Source organism: Myxocyprinus asiaticus, chromosome 40 (assembly GCF_019703515.2).
Source record: "Myxocyprinus asiaticus isolate MX2 ecotype Aquarium Trade chromosome 40, UBuf_Myxa_2, whole genome shotgun sequence".
Classification (NCBI taxonomy): Eukaryota; Metazoa; Chordata; class Actinopteri; order Cypriniformes; family Catostomidae; genus Myxocyprinus; species Myxocyprinus asiaticus.
Window position 1 is genome coordinate 19,285,322 of NC_059383.1, and position 17,028 is coordinate 19,302,349.

Genomic DNA, 17,028 nt, shown 5'->3' on the forward strand with positions numbered 1-17,028 from the left:
AATAAGCTCCAACCTACAGTGAATGTGAAAAAATGTGAAGGTGTTCTATTGTAGGTACAAATGCCCCAAAATTTTAACATATGTCTGATCCATTTAAGATCACTGGTATTGTTTCTTTTTTATGACTGATTATTTTTTAAAGGGACAGTTCACCCTGTCCAATGGCCATCAAAAGTCAGACAAGTCTAACAAATGCAAGACGTTTCACAACTTGTCTTGTGTGAGTTGTGTCTTACAGTGTTGAAAGCAACACACTAAATTCACACAACTAAATAGGTCTCTGTGAGGAGACAGAGTACTGAGAAACCAGACAAACCTTTGTCTAAATATGAATGCTGCCTAATAGTTAGAGCATTTAGGCTGTTAATATGTGTTTTTACAACTTGAATTAATTGTACTTTAGGGTATTGCTACACACATTGTGACAAATTGTGGATCTGGCATCAAGTACTTTGTGGACTTCCACTTTGCTTGTCAGTGTTGTCCATATTTACGACTTCTTAGTCTCCTCCATTAAAAATAAAATAAAAATTAACATCCTTAAAAAGCAATTTTATAAGGTTTAGCCTATTTGAGAAGCAAGATTGTGTAAGATAATATGTTTTTATCCATTGTATCTTGAATTCAGATTATCTTTCTTATCACATTGGCAAACAGTATTTCCTATTTTAAGCATGAAATTTTGTTACATTAATGCTTAAAACAAACAACAAAAAACGACTTGCCAATCGACTAAGAAAAATAATCTTAATTCAAGAAATACTCTCTAAAGTCTTAATATCTTATGCAATTTTGTTTCACAAGTAAACGGATCTTGTTTTAAGTATGTTTCAATATTTTTACCGGAAAACAAGTCGAAAATACATATCAAGAAATTGTGTTTTTGCAGTGTGCTTCCTCTATTTGTTCTGTTCATCGTTTACCATTGAAACTGCCAGTATGTTTTAAGAGAAAAGAAATGCCGGGGATGCCTTTTAGTAATGCCGAATATACAATAACTGTCTTCCGAGTCAATGTAGCACCTATCAACTAAAAGAAATTGAAGCACTTGGAAGTAATTGTTTGGATTTGTTTCACTCTGTGTTATATTTGTTTGAGCAAATGCAAAAAGAGGGATGATGTGGGAGATACTTTCCAACCATTCAAGAGTCAAGAATCCCAACCTCAGGCCTGTTATATGTCCACTGGCACAACCCAAGCCTTGTTATGAACTTGCATCTGTCAATGCCATCACTACTGTATGCCTTCTTTATCCAGGATTTTGCTCTTCCAGCTACTGGGGAAAATTTTACCTCTCTGTACATTCGATCATACCTTTCACTGTAGAAAAAAATACAAACTGTGTATGCCTACCAAAATCACCTGAAAAAACTGAACATCATAGACTGGGTGAATTGGGTGTCCACATCTTAAGAATTTCAGTGAGCTCAAGTCGAGATGTTAATTTATAATGTGTGCAAAATTTGTTTATAATGTGTGCAAAGCGTCAAATCTGGAGACTATATATGGACACTATAGATTTTTCCAGTGTTGAATAATCTATTATATACAGTGGTTTGCACATAGAAATTAACTAAATGTAAAGTTTTGTGTAAAATTCAATTGAACATGTAAATTTGGAATCAGTATACTTTCTGTGGCTTTATTAATGTATGTAATGCCTGTTCTTTTTTAAATTATTATTATTATGATTACTATTATGATCTAATTTTTGTGGCAAAAATTGAAAGAAGGTTGGCTTTGATGATCTGGTGATATTTGTATAAACTGCATCGTAATACAGAGGAAAAGAAGTGCCCTCTAAAAAAAGAAAATAAGATGAGAATTGCTCAATTATCAGTGTCTAATCTTCTTCCCTGACTGTCTGGAAGACATAATGTAAGGCCATCTGATTTAAAGGGATAGTTCACCTAAAAATGAAAATTCTGTCATCATTTACTCAAATCCATATGACTATTTCTTCCATGAAGCACAAAGGAGATGTTGGGCTGGATTTTAGTTTCAGTCACCATTTACTTTCATTGCATGTTTTTTCCATACGATGAAAGTGAATAGTGTCTGAGGCTGTCATTCTGCTCAACATCTCTTGTAGTCTTTGACAGAAGAAAGTCAAACTGGTTTGGAACAACATGAGGGTAGGTAAATGATGACTTGATTTTTGAGTGAACTATCCTTTAAAGCCTAATGGTGTTATTGTACTCTGTTACTGTAACTATAATTGATGTGCAATTTTTATTACTAAATTTGCTAAACTGAAATGCTCATTGAAAATGTTATATTTTCATATTACTTTTTTTCATTTCATGTCTGATCATGGCAATTTTGTCAGTGACTCTTTGGATATAGTTTTCTAGAGATCCCTCAAGGGTGTTTGATGTTCATTGAATGTATGTTGCTCCAAACTGACCTACCCAGTCACCTCTCTCTCCACCTATCGACTTCCGTGTTCTCCCCCATGAGAATTCAGTGTCCATGCTGCTTCAGAGAGAAGATATTGGACAAGGCAGCCTGTGTTGTTTGATCATATATTTGTGGGTACTTTACTTTATGTTATTTCATTGACAAATAATAGGGCTTCATCTTTTTCCTGTTTTAAACGTTACTGTGATTAAGAGACTGTGATACTGTTGTGAAGCAAAAACAATTAAAAGTGTGAGGCTCATTCTTGCCGGTAATGACTATGAGAATAATGTTCCTTTATAAAAGATTTGCAGAGAAATGGAACAGATGGCTCATAATAAAATTGTCCATTAAAAAAAATTCTGGCAGATCTGTAGATCTTTTTTTTCTTCTTCTTCAACAAATCGTCAGTGCAATGGCTTTTATTTGGGAGGACTATCAGCAATGGAATTACTACTAGTGAATGTGCTCACTTTTTATATCAGTAGTTACATTTGCACTAGTAAAAATTTTAATTATTGGTCTAAAAAATGATGTCAGTACTCATTCTTGATATCAAAAATGGAATCTGAACTAGTAAGAACCATACATTTTGATATCTGTAACTGCATTTTCACTAGTAGAACTCCACAATGATTTGTCCTTCTCTTCCATTCAAAATGCAGTTACAGATATCTATGAATTTCTTAGTAGCTGAAATATCAGCTATGTAAAAATAGACATTTTTGATACCTTTAATTAAATTATTACTATGGCAATTGTCCATTTCTAATTGCAACTAGTAAATATTTTCATTTTTCATATCTGGAATTAATTTTTCACTAGAATCAAGTAATTACTACTAGTTTTAGTTAATTTCAGGTATCTGGAAATGGATTTCAGGTAGCAATAAAATGAAGGGTAATTAAAGATATCTTTCTTAATAGTTAAAATCTCAATATAAAAAATGTATCTGAAATTAACATTGGCATAAGTGAAAAACAAATTTCAGACATCAAAATATTTTACTACCTGCAATTCAATTGTTGATGTCAGGAATTCTTTTGCAATAATTTGTATTTATTTTATTTTTTTATCCCTTTTCTCCCCAATTTGGCATGCCCAATTCCCACTGCTTATTAGGTCCTCGTGGTGGCACGGTTACTCATCTCAATCCGGGTGGCAGAAGACAAGTCTCAGTTGCCTCCGCTTCTGAGACAGTCAATCCACGCTTCTTATCACTTGGCTTGCTGTTTACGACACTGCGGAGACTCACAGCATGTGGAGGCTCATGCTACTCTCTGCGATCCACGCACAAATTACAACACGCCCCACTGAGAGCGCAAACCACTAATCGTGACCATGAGGAGGTTACCCCATGTGACTCTACCCTCCCTAGCAACCGGGCCAATTTGGTTGCTTAAGAGGCCTGACTGGAATCACTCAGCACGCCCTGGATTCGAACTCGCGACTCGAGGGGTGGTAGTCAGCATCAATACTCGCTGAGCTACCCAGGCCCCAAAATCTTTTGCATTCTTTATTGGTATCAAAATTTACATTTTTTTTACTAGAAAGAAGTTCATAGATGATATTTGGAATTTCACTAGTAAGAAATTCATTATTTAACTAATTGTATTTTAAATAGTAGTGAATGACAGAGAATTTGGGAATTCTAAAAATGAAGTTAAAGATAAAGATAAAAATTATGGTTTTTACTAGTTAAAATTCCATTTCTGATAACAAGAATGGGTTTTCCACAAGTAATGAAGTAATTCTTGATATCAAGAATGAATGTTTTTACCAGTGCAAACCAACACATAGATTAGCATTTTTACTAGTAGTAATTTCATTGCTGATATCAAGAATTTGCATTTTAATAGTGAAAATGTAATTAGAGATATCTGTAATTAATATCCACAGGACCGACACATGATTAAAGGTCAATTCGGCTTGCCACACTACCTGCTGGCGAAAAGATGTACTAAATGAATCAGTGAATAAACCTCTTTGGTGAATGGATTCAAAAGACTCACTCAAGAGTCACTTCAAAATACTATTCTTTATTCACTATTCTTTTTAAAGCTGCTGTGTAGCAATGAGTATTTTGTAATACACTATACACACAGGGCCTAATTTGAATTGAAATTGAAAACAAACATATGTGGTGGTTTAAACAGCACATTGCATTCGTCTCGACTACCCTGTGCACAACCAGTTCATTCAGAAACAGGGATGTCAGTTTGGAAATTATTGGTTTGTTACAGTATAGTCAATGATCTCTGTCAGATTACCATTGACAAATCAGCAGTGTACCCCACCACTGCAATTGCCTATAGTTACATAAATGCTGGTTGCTGTGTTGTGTGATTGTGCTGTGATTTGGCACCCCGAGGGCGTGTATCAACAGGCAGCATGGCCTAATAAAAGACACCTGTCATATCAAAGTAAATACAAGGTGCTGGGAGAGACCAGGACTAATTTTTCCTTTGGCTTTCACCGGCACCCTCATCGCAGTCTAATCTACTCAGTGTCAAAGCTGGGGGAGGGCTGCCTCCTGTGACTGTGTGTCTGCATATTCACAGGCCACTTCAGCATTAAAGTCACAATGATAGAACAAAGCTAAAATGGTAGTGTGCCTGAGAGGGATGAGACAGAAACTGGGGCAAAGGCTTTTAAACTATGTGTGTGTGTGTGTGTGTGTGTGTGTGTGTGTGGGCAGGTTTGGGTGGTTTACAAGGACATTTGTTTTAGGTTACAAACTGGTAATTACAAGGGTATTGTGCTATAAATGTGGTTTATGAGGACATTTCTAGTGTTCCCATAATTCAGATCGTTTAAAAAACAAACTAAACTATGTGTTTTTTTAAATGTGAAAATGCAGAAAGTTTTTTGTGAGGGTTATGTTAAGGGGTAGGTTTAGTGGATAGAAGCTATAGTGCGTAAAGTATAAAAATCATTATGTCTATGGAGAGTCCTCATAAAGAGCCGCACCAACATGTGTGTGTGTGTGTGTGTGTGTGTGTGTGTGTGTGTGTGTGTGTGTGTGTGTGTGTGTGTGTGTGTGTGTGTGCATGGAATTTTGTTCATCTGTTTGCCAGCATAAGAATGCTCAAGGTAATGCACTGCTGATCTATGACCCCAAAATCCCCCATGATGTTGGTGAAGCTTGATGAGTCAGTTCTGCCATCTGGTCTTGAGGTATGACTGTAATGAGATAACTGCAGCTCATTTGGATAACAATTGGTTCTTTTTTCTAATCAGACAAAGACTATGTTTGGAATAGCATACTATCTTACTCTTACTATTGCTGCAGTAGTACGTACAATATATATTGTGCACAGTATGTTAATTTTCTGTATGTAAAAAATCCTCAGGTGAGTAAACAGCATGTGGTACTATGCCACAACCAAGCAATGCACTCAAATTGACCTTTGATATCCAGTGTGATGGATGAACCAAAAGTAAAAGAGTGCAGCAGTACCCACCCACTTTTTCAGCCTTCTGGGTTCCAGAAGTACTTTCCCCATTCATTTCTTCCATAGACTTTTCATAAAATTCTTCATGAAAGATTTGTAAGCCATAAACCAAACCAACCAGCTCCAAGGTGAATCACAACATTACAGACTTTGATTTCAGACAAAGAGACAAACTTACCGTTTTTCACAAGGAGACAAAATATAAACACATGAAGCATTGCGAATGACACAATCGAATATTAAAGGACATGTATGTTAGATCCAATACCAACCAAGCCCTTAAAAGAGGTATTCTCTGTAATCTCAGAACCTCTTCTTAATATTATTAACTCCTCGCTATCCTTAGGACATGTCCCAAGAAACTTTAAAATGACAGTTATCAAACCGCTTATTAAGAAGCCGCAACTTGATCCTGGAGAACTGGCTAATTATAGACTGATTTAAAATCTCCCGTTTATGTCGAAAATACTAGAAAAGGTCGTTGTCACAGTCTGTCTCCCTCATTTTCGTCAAGGACTCTTATTTTGAAGTTTTCCACTGGACTACATCACCCATAGTTCACTGCCCTAATCACTTCCATCTGTTCATCGTCATCCCCACCTGCCTTCCATTATTTTTTTGTGTATAAATACCCTCTAGTTTTCTTCGTTATGTGTCAGTCCTTGAAGTGTTACGCAGAGTTACTGAAGTATTGCGTTAAGTTTATAAAGTGTCAAGTTGTTTAGCTAGTTTGTAATGTTAAGCGTTTGTTCCACTCCAGCGATTACTATTGATTAGTTTATTAGCGTGTTCTACTCCAGCGTTTGTTCCACTCCAGCAATTGTAATTACAGGATTTAAAGTTACAGTAGTATCCTCCCAAATATGTTCATTTCTACAGAGAAATAGTATATATGAACAATTTCAGTCAGGATTTAGGCCTCATCACAGTACAGAGACTGCACTTATCAGAATTACAAATGACTTGCTCTTATCATCTGTTTGCGGCTGCATTTCAATTCTAGTGCTTTTAAATCTTAGTGCTGCATTCGACACGATAGATCATGACATTCTCTTGAATAGGCTAGAGAATTATGTTGGCATTTGTGGAGTTGCATTAGCATGGTTTAGGTCCTATTTAGCAGACTGCTACCACTTTGTCTATGTAAATGAGGAATTGTCAAACCAAACAAGAGTAAAGTATGGAGTGCCACAGGGATCAGTTTTAGGGCCTCTGCTTTTCTCCTTGTATATGCTTCCCCTGGGAGATATTATCAGGAATCGTGGAATAAGTTTCCACTGTTATGCCAACGTTACCCAACTTTATATTTCTTCAAAACCTGAGGAGATTTCACAATTCTCCAAATTGTGTATCAATGAAATAAAAGATTGGATGGCCAGAAATTTCCTTTTACTCAATTCCGACAAAACAGAGGTACTAATTATTGGACCAAAAACCTCTAAAAACAAGCCTCTAAAATATAATTTGACTCTCGATGAATGTACTGTTACATCGTCTTCAACAGCGAAGAACTTAGGTGTTATATTTGATACCAATCTGTCCTTTGAAAATCAAATTACCAATGTTTGTAGAACAGCATTCTTCCACCTAAGAAATATTGCTAAATTACAACACATGCTCTCTGTTGCTGATGCCGAAAAACTAATTCATGCATTCATTAGTGGTAAAATACGTTGGCTACCAATCCTGGAGTTTGCTAGTTCGCTAGTTCGAACCCCAGGGCGTGCTGAGTGACTCCAGCCAGGTCTCCTAAGCAACCAAATTGGCCCAGTTGCTAGGGAGGGTAGAGTCACATGGGGTAACCTCCTCGTGGTCGCTATAATGTGGTTCATTCTTGGTGGGGCACGTGGTGAGTTGAGCGTGGTTGCCGCGGTGGATGGCGTGAAGCCTCCACACGTGCTATGTCTCTGTGGTGATGCGCTCAACAAGCCACATGATAAGATGCGCGGGTTGGCGGTCTCAGATGCGGAGGCAACTGGGTTTCGTCCTCTGCCACCCGGACTGATGCGAATCACTACGCGACCACGAGGACTTAAAAGCACATTGGGAATTGGGCATTCCAAATTGGGAGAAAAAGGGAAAAAATAAAAAAATTAAAATAAATAAATAAATAAACAAATAAATAAATAAATAAACTTCAGTTGGTTCAAAATGCAGCAGCCAGAGTGCTGACTAGAACCAAGAAATATGATCATATTAGCCCCATTTTATCGTCGTTACATTGCTTACCTGTTAAATTTCGTATTAACTTTAAAATTCTGTTAACTACGTACAAAGCTTTGAATGGTCTAGCTCCGCAGTACTTAAGTGACCTTCTACCACGCTATATTCCATCACATTCATTACGATCGCAAAATTCTGGCCTGTTAATAGTTCCTAGAATATCAAAATCCACAAAAGGAGGTAGATCCTTTTCATATTTGGCTCCTAAAACTATGGAATAGTCTCCCTAACACTGTTCGAGATGCAGGCACACTCACTCAGTTGAAGTCTAGACTGAAGACTCATCTATTTAGCCAGGCATACACCTAATTTATCCTTCAACTCACAATTGGGCTGCTTTAGGTAGGTCTGCCGGAACCAGAAACCAGAAACATTGATCGTGATCTATAACTCTGCAATAAATTGAATGGCATCTATGCTAATATTATTCTATTTGTTTCCCTGTCTCAACCTCGGGACTCCTATCCTGAGGTCACTAGAACCAGTTGGATCCAGCTCCATTCCTGCTTTGTGTTGGACTCCACTTCTACGTGTCGCTGAGTGATGATGACTAATAGCAGCCGGTGCCAGCCAAACATCACTTCAGTCTATTATGATGGACTTCAGAGGATGAACTGATGCCAACTCCAACCATAAGACCTGGGATACATCATATGCCATTGCCTGAACCTTGGATTTAGGATAGACCTCACCGAAATTACCGGCCAGGTTGAACTGCGATGAACCTAATTAGTCTCTGCCTACATCACCTTGGTCTAATGATGGACTACACTCTTGATATGGAATACATAGACTATCAATTAATTGCCAACAAAAGTTTCATCAACCAACTAACAAGGACAATTGCATCTATGTGAACTTCTGCAGTTAATCCAGGATGGACTTCAAAGACATTAGTGATTAATCTTACAGTTCATACAAAATCTTTGTTTAAACACTGACCCTTAACACTTACTTAGATTAATAATTTTAAACCATGACTTGCACTATACATAAGTAATATTGGCATTATATTCATGATGTTAGCCAGAGGGGAACTGGCCCCCACAGTGAGCCTGGTTTCTCCCAAGGTTATTTTTCTCCATTAACCAACATCTTATGAGTTTTGTGTTCCTTGCCACAGTCGCCTTCGGCTTGCTCACTGGGGTTATAAATACAATTATTTTTTAATTACTTATTTTTAAACACAATTCACAATCGTATTTTATCAAACTACACAATGATGACTAAGACATTATAGATATTACAGTTTCATTTTCTGTTAATGCATGATCTTCTGTAAAGCTGCTTTGAAACTACGTGTGTTGTGAAAGGTGCTATACAAATAAAAATGATGACTTGAAAAGGATAGAAATATATGAAACTATTGATTTTAGGTTGTTGATTATAAGTATCAAAACAATATAGTTTATGTTTATTGCCAAATATTCTGATATATACAAAAATATAAGTAGTTTGATGGTGAAGGGAGACTGCGTCATTCACAGTGCGTCATGGAAGTGGGCGGTCACTTCCGGGTTTGTTTGGTGGATTTTCTTGGCTGTAGTTCTCTGATTGGTGGATTTTTCTCTGCTGCAATGAGTAGTGTAGTTGTTCACCAGGAACTCCACTATTAAACACGATTTTTAAACAATGAAGTTGAAATAATGTGGACTGATGGCTTCAAGAAGCATATACAGTACCATCGATTATTAACCTCGGAGCTTACAGTCTGCCTTTAAAGGTTTGTAAGTTGTCAGTAGTCTATGGAAAAGTGAATGGGATTTTTACTTCAGCTTTTGTAATGCCTTTTTTGACTCATTATTTGATTGGACTGCCATAAGTAATAGTTCTCCCAATAAAATTATGCTGTTCCAAATCCATTTGACATTTTCTTTCGTTGATCACAAAATGAGATGTTGCTGCTCGCTTTGAATGCATCTTTTTTCCACTTTTACAATGAAAGTGAATGTTGAATGTTGCCTAACATCTCCTTTCATCATAAAGGTTAGGAATGACATGAGGATGAGTAAATGATGACATAATTGTCTTTTTGTTTCTTTTTTTTTTTTTTTTGTGAACTTTTCCTTTTTGTTCACAAAAATGGATCAAAGTGAAAAATAATGTTTTTGTTTCCAAGATAACTGGACATCACTCACTGAATTAACCATGAGTTCATGTGATAACATTATAACATACTACTGTTTGAAATGTTTATCGTGAAATAATGGCTGCTGTTTCACTTACTATTTTTCAAGAATAGAAGGCAATATACAGTCTATACTGCATAGCATTCAGTAAGTAGCCAGCATTCCATTCCCAACATTACCATAGGCATAAGAGATTTTTTAAAGAGCTTATAAGAGATAATTTAGTTCTGAAAATCTGTGCCATCTGATTCTTATCTGATGGACATACGGTATATAAAAGATTATTCAAAGGGCTTTACATGGAATATAGGAGTGGCTTTTGTGCCTCCTCAAATCACCTGTGGCATTCAAATATTTTTATTTAGTACCTGCACCTGTGAGGAGGCTGAGAGGCAACCCTGTTCGATTTTAATTTAAACGCACTCCACAAACAAAACCATGACATGATATTGGCACAGGAAATACTTATTTGATATTTACTAATTCCAGGAAAAAACTATAATCAGCATGGAAAAACATAGAGAACCTCCAAAGACTTGTGAAACAAAGATGTCATGGGAACTGCGTGGGGAGAAACTTCCAGAGAAGTGATGAGTGTTAACCGAGACCACCAGAGAGATTAAACCTCAAGATAAAGGTATTACACTGTAAATATTTTCAAGACAGTCTATATATTATGATGTATTAGATAATTGTTTATATTTCAGTTGTCTAACATGCTGTGCTATCATATGTTGCTTTTAGCTGAATAGCTGAAAATTCAAATTCTTATTTACTGGACATTTTAATAGTTATTAGGTAATAATGCTTCTTAGTAAGTTAACCATGCATTTCTTTCTGAGCACAAATAGATACTGAGTATGTTTGAAATAATATGTTTCCTCAAATGTTGTAGGATGTTGTTTCTAGAGAAATATTTATCCTGCTGAAAAAATTAATTCTTCCTTTCAAAAATAGCGAATATTCTTTTCCATCCCTCAGATTAGTGTACTTGGTTGCCCCAGGGAAACAGTGCTGTAAGCAAGCTATTTCCATATGCAGAGTAAATGTTGTGGTTGTAAAGTACATGATGTAAATATCATGGGTGGTAGGATGCTGTGAAGGTTGCCCAGCTAGGCACAGATACACAGAGTCCCAAGAGGCAAAACCATGGAGAGAGAATTCCTATGAGATTTCCTGCTAGTGGTAGAAGGCCTAATATTTATCACTTATAACAGCTTGGGCTTTCTGAGAATTCTCACTATTACTCCCTTTTCATATAATCAATGAAATGTGAGGGTATCTATTAAAGTAAAATAAAAATTATGTTGCATTTACTCATGTTGTTTCCAATCCCATTTACTTTCTTCCTGCCGAGGAACACAGAAGAAGCCTCAGTCACTATTCACTTTCATTGTATGGAAAAAGATCCACTGAATGTGAATGGTGACTCAGACTGTCAATCCCTAACATTCTGCCTAGCATCTCATTTTGTGTCCCTCGGAAGAAAATTTGGGGTATGGAACAATTTTCATTTTTGAGTGAACTATCCCTTTTAATTTGCACTTCATGTGATAATGTTTTAAAGTGTCTAATAATGAAATTCACACCTTAATGTCTGCCATTCTCTCCCAGTCCATGGCACGCTCAAGATTCAATGGAAAGCTCCTGTGCTTGTGTCTCTTACCATGTGTGATGGTAAGTCACGTGTTGGTGTACATCATGGTGTCTATTTTTGTTGTCGTCTCCTACTCCCCCCCTCTGCCACAGCTGCCCTTTCATTTCATCGCCACCGGAGCCTCTGCCAACTCAGGAGTGCTTGCATCCCATCCAGTTCGCCCCTTCTGGAATCTCCGTCTAGAGGAAGGGGCACTGTGGAACAGCCTCCAACACATTTGGGACAGAGAGCACAACCCTATATTGAGAGGCAATGGCACAGGGTTAAAAGTTCAAAGCCTCGACTCATTTCTTTCCCATGAGACTAGAAAAACTGCTGACTGTGTACAAAACCAGTCCTGGGCATCTCACATGCCTGACTTTAATACCCTACCAGATCAAATGAAGGACTTTGTCTTGTCTATGCACTGCAGGCACTACCCAATCCTTGTGAACCAACCCAACTTTTGTGCTGGCCAGGACTCTGAAGTAGAGACCCCCTCTCTTCTGATGGCGATCAAGTCTCAAGTTGGAAACTTTGAAAACAGGCAAGCCATCAGGGAGACATGGGGGAGGGCTGGTTGGATCCAGGGAGACACTGGAGGAAAAGCATGGTCAGTACGAACTGTTTTCTTGCTTGCAAGGCAGGACACAGAGACGGGTCCTCATCCAGACCTGGGCACCCTACTAGAGTTGGAGAGCAGAACTCATAAGGACATTCTACAGTGGGATTTCAGAGACACTTTTTACAATCTGACCCTGAAGGATGTCCTTTTCTGGGACTGGTTTTCTAAGCACTGTCCTCATATCCACTTCATCTTTAAAGGAGATGATGATGTGTTTGTTTGGACAAGGGCTCTCTTGGACTATTTAAACCAACATCGAGCTACAGTACAAAAGACATATGAAAACAAAACGAAGGGACAGGACGATTTTCTCATGGGGGATGTTATTGCCAATGCCTGGCCCAATCGACAGCCTGGAACTAAATACTACATCCCTGAAAGCTTCTATAAGGGAACGTATCCTGCATACGCAGGGGGCGGAGGGGTGGTTTACACAGGTACTTTGGCCATGCATCTGCAGGAAGTCTCTCACTGGGTGAGCTTGTTTCCCATTGATGATGTGTACTTGGGAATGTGCCTTCACCGGCTCAGAGTGTTTCCGACTCATCATTCTGGTTTCCTCACCTTTGATCTTCCAGAGGATCTGCGGGAGAAGCCATGTGCATATCAAAACATTCTCCTGGTGCATAAACGCACCACGAAAGAAATGCTAACGCTGTGGAAAGAGCTACAGATTCCACCTCAAGAGTGCTAATATACTGTAGAAAAAGCACGGCTGATACAGGGAGACTAGTTTGTTCATTGATTCAAATGAAGGTAATTCATACCCCAGATGCCTGGACTTTTTTTTTTTTTTTTTTTTACATTTTTACCACAATGTATTTTCATGCCATGGCAATGGGGCATGTTTATTTGCATTCAAGGCGCTTAATTTTGCTTTGATGTACTCAGGACTATGTATGAAGAAAGAGGTCATCAAAAGGTGATGAAACTAGGAGGATAATACAATAGAACCGCTGAAAATGCAATAAATGTCTAAAATTGTCAAAATAGATATAGGAGACTTCATGAGAGAGTGTTGAGAAAATAATTGTCTATATAATAAATGGGGCAGTGGTGGCTTAGCAGTTAAGGCTCTGGGTTATTGATCAGAAGGTTGGGGGTTCAAGCCCCAGCACTGCCAAGATGCCACTGTTGGGCCCTTGAGCAAGACCCTTGACCCTATCTGCTCCAGGGGCACTGTATCATGGCTGACCCTGCACTCTGAGTTATGTGGGGCTGAGTATGCTACTTATCTGATGATGGAGTGAATGAAAAACATTATTCATTTCAACAGACTTCAGCTTTGTATTGAAAAGCTATAATAATGCTTAATTTTTGAAAACAATAAAAGATTTACTGTTCAATCAATAAGTCAATCAATCAATCTATCTATCTATCTATGTATTTGCCAAGTGAGATACACTTACATGGAATTTGTCTCTGTGGAATTTTTCTGGAAGTTGTTCTATGAGAATATATAGAACATTTGTTATATGTTCTCATTCGATTAAACCTTTTTTTTTTTTCTTTCTTTTTTTTTTGCACTTGTTGGAATCATTATTCATTTCCCCCTCACTTTGAAGTGTCATCCTAACTTGTTCTCGTGCAATATTTTTAGGGGTAAACAATCAAAAAGGTGTCTATGAGCTGATAGAAAATGCTAGTTAGGGTAAGATTGTAAATTCACAACAAGAGCATCTGTAGTCCATTTTGGAGATTTTTAAGTTAAAATGCTACTGAATACAAAATATCTTGACATATTATGATGACGAGGATGACTGAAAACCCCATAGACTTATATAGATTTTGCAACTGTTTTCTTGTGGATCTAATAATAGCCCAGTGTTGTTGGTTGAAAACTCTGAATCACAACAACAACAAAGCACAATAAAGGATAATAATGAACAACGATAATGGACAATATATGATTTATTTGATAGGTCATAGAATGTATTTAATTTTATTAATCTCTTATTTAAATGTTTGTGTTGTGTTTGTGTATTCATCTGTTTGATTATATTTAAGGATCAACAGCGAATATATGACCTCAGAGTTTGATTATACAGTATATTTTCTTATTCACTTACTACAAGAATTCCTCTTGTTTTCATTTGCCTTGAATGACTCTGTCACCTATGTTTAGTGTTAATAGTGAATATGGCTCTCTTCACTTTTATAATTTATCGAAAAGTTACTTTCATCCTCCAAATAGATTTCATCCATCATAGAGTGATTTTCAATAAATGCTGTTTGCCTCTCTCGGTCCAACTATGTGATCTTTTTTTCACTCAAGAAAACAAGTAATGGTATACATTTATTTTTTAATATAACTTCATATTTAGAAATATGTAATATTCATTTCCTTTAATTATATTAGTGTAATGTTGCATAATTGAATACGGTATAGCTACTTATTATGCCTCACAAAATATTTGCTACACACAAAATCCTTAAAATCATATTTAAATTTGCATTTGCATAAGTACAAGTGTCATGGGTGCGAGAGAGAGTACCCAAGAGCAGAGGTAACAGTTCAAGAAGATTTATTAATAACACAAGTTCTCTTCAAACAAAACAAAGCCCAGGCAACGGTCTCCCCCGACACGTGGGCGGAGACGAGGAATCCTTCTCCAAGGGTATGGGCAGCGATACAGGCGAAGGCGATTTAGAGGGTAACCACACCTCTAGAGACAGGCAACCAACAGACACACAAGCAATCTCCAACTAGAAGAGAGCACAGTTAACACTTGACAGTAAACAATACATTCACATTCCATCACAATAACAACGATCCGACCTCGGACATGACACACAAAGGGATTTAAATAAGGGGGGAAACAAACAAGGGTCAGGTGCCAGTCGCAGCTGAGGGTTGTAATGATCAGCGTTCCCATGGAAACAATGAGGGTTCCCATGGAAACACTGATTCCGCATGCCAGCGGCACCTGAAACAGATGAGGGCAAAATATAAACACGCTTTGACAAAAACAGACAAGGGATGATAATGCCATGGTCCTCGTCAGACAAAACACACAACCTGGCAAAGTACCAGGACAGTGACATCACCGGAGAGCAAAGCACATACACGAAACAGAAGACAAACAGGGGACGATGATGTCATGGTCCTCCTCAGACAAAACCCAACCTCACAGGCTGACAGGACCATGACGTCACCGGAGAGCATACGGTAGTCCCAGACAACCTGACCCGTGTGCTCACACAAAAGGGGTACACAAAAAACTGATGCAGACCGATACTGTCACAGTCTGTCAGGCAGAACCCCAACCTGACAAGGTGACTGGACCGTGACAACAAGACTGTATAAAACAAATTAATTTTGTTTTAAATAATTTGATGCTTTGTTACATTTTCTATATACCTGCAAGCTTTTTAAAAGGAGCTGTCCCAGAGTCTTGATGCCTTAAATGCTGAAAAATCAAAACAACTTTTGTTTCAACTTTTCACTTTCACTTTTATTTAAAAAGCCAATAACTTCATATTTGCCATATTTAACTATACAAATATAGTTTTATATAATTTAAACCATTTAACTTTTTTCCTTTTTCCTTTTGTGTTTGTATTTAATGTGTAACCTACATCTATGTATATGCTGATACAACTTAAATCAGGTGCAATTCAAACTGTTCAAACTTTCCTCAAGAGGTCCATTCAAAAATGCTGTTGGTTAAAGGGATAGTTGACCCAAAAATGAAAATTCTCTCATCCTTTACTCACCCTCATGCAATCCCAGATGTGTATGACTTTCTTTCTTCTGCAGAACACAAACAAAGATTTCTAGAAGCATATCTCAGCTCTGTTGGTCCATACAATACAAGTGAATGGTGACCAGAACTTTGAAGCTCCAAAAATGATATACAGGCAGCATAAAAGTAATCCAGATGACTCCAGTGGTTAAACTCATGTCTTCAGAAGTTATATAATAGGTGTGGGTGAGAAACAGATTAATATTTAAGTCCTTCTTTACAATAAATTTCAACTTTCACTTCCACATTCTTCTTCCTTTGTTTCTTGGTGATTCGCATTCTTCGTGCATATCACCACCTACTGGTCGAGGTGGGTCAAAGGTGGAGATTTATAGTAAAATAGGACTTAAATATTGATCTGTTTCTCACCCACACCTATCACATCACTTCTGAAGACATGGATTTAACCACTGGAGTCTTATGGATTACTTATATGTTTCCTTTATGTGCTTTTTGGAGCTACAAAGTTCTGGACACCATTAATTTGCATATAAGAAATATTCTTCTAAAAATCTTCATATGTGTTATGCTGGGGGGGGGGGGGGGGGGTAAGTCATACACTTCTGTAATGTTATAAGGGTGAGTAAATGATGAGAGAATTTTCATTTTTGGGTGAACTATCCCTTTAACTGATTAGCCAGCAAGGCACCAAGTCAGCTGCCTTAGCTTTCGGATATTTGCCTTTTTGTTGTGTTGTGGCAGATTTTGTTTCTTCTTTAAAAAAAAAAAAAAGACTACCATAAAGAGCATCACTCCTCCGTACTAGTATGTGGCGCTGTTAGAATCTTTTTGTCAATTTAACCCGGATGTTGTA

General features: G+C 37.4%; 1 protein-coding gene across 2 annotated transcripts; it reads left to right on the forward strand.

Moving 5' to 3' along the window:
• Positions 1-10,602: 10,602 nt before the first annotated feature.
• Positions 10,603-13,162, forward strand: LOC127431006 (N-acetyllactosaminide beta-1,3-N-acetylglucosaminyltransferase 2-like). Of its 2 annotated transcripts, none has more exons than XM_051681181.1 (2): positions 10,603-10,844; positions 11,822-13,162. In XM_051681181.1, exon 2 carries the CDS (start codon positions 11,825-11,827, stop codon positions 13,160-13,162), a length of 1,338 nt encoding a protein of 445 aa, XP_051537141.1. In that variant the 5' UTR covers positions 10,603-10,844; positions 11,822-11,824. The 2 variants fall into 2 exon arrangements, with proteins under 2 accessions (XP_051537141.1, XP_051537140.1); XM_051681180.1 differs by lacking the exon at positions 10,603-10,844 and adding an exon at positions 11,638-11,703.
• The last annotated feature ends 3,866 nt before the right edge of the window (positions 13,163-17,028 follow it).

Coding starts and splice junctions, on each gene's coding strand:
- LOC127431006 (XM_051681181.1), top strand. CDS start 11,825: ATGGCACGCTCAAGATTCAATGGAAAGCTCCTGTGCTTGTGTCTCTTA.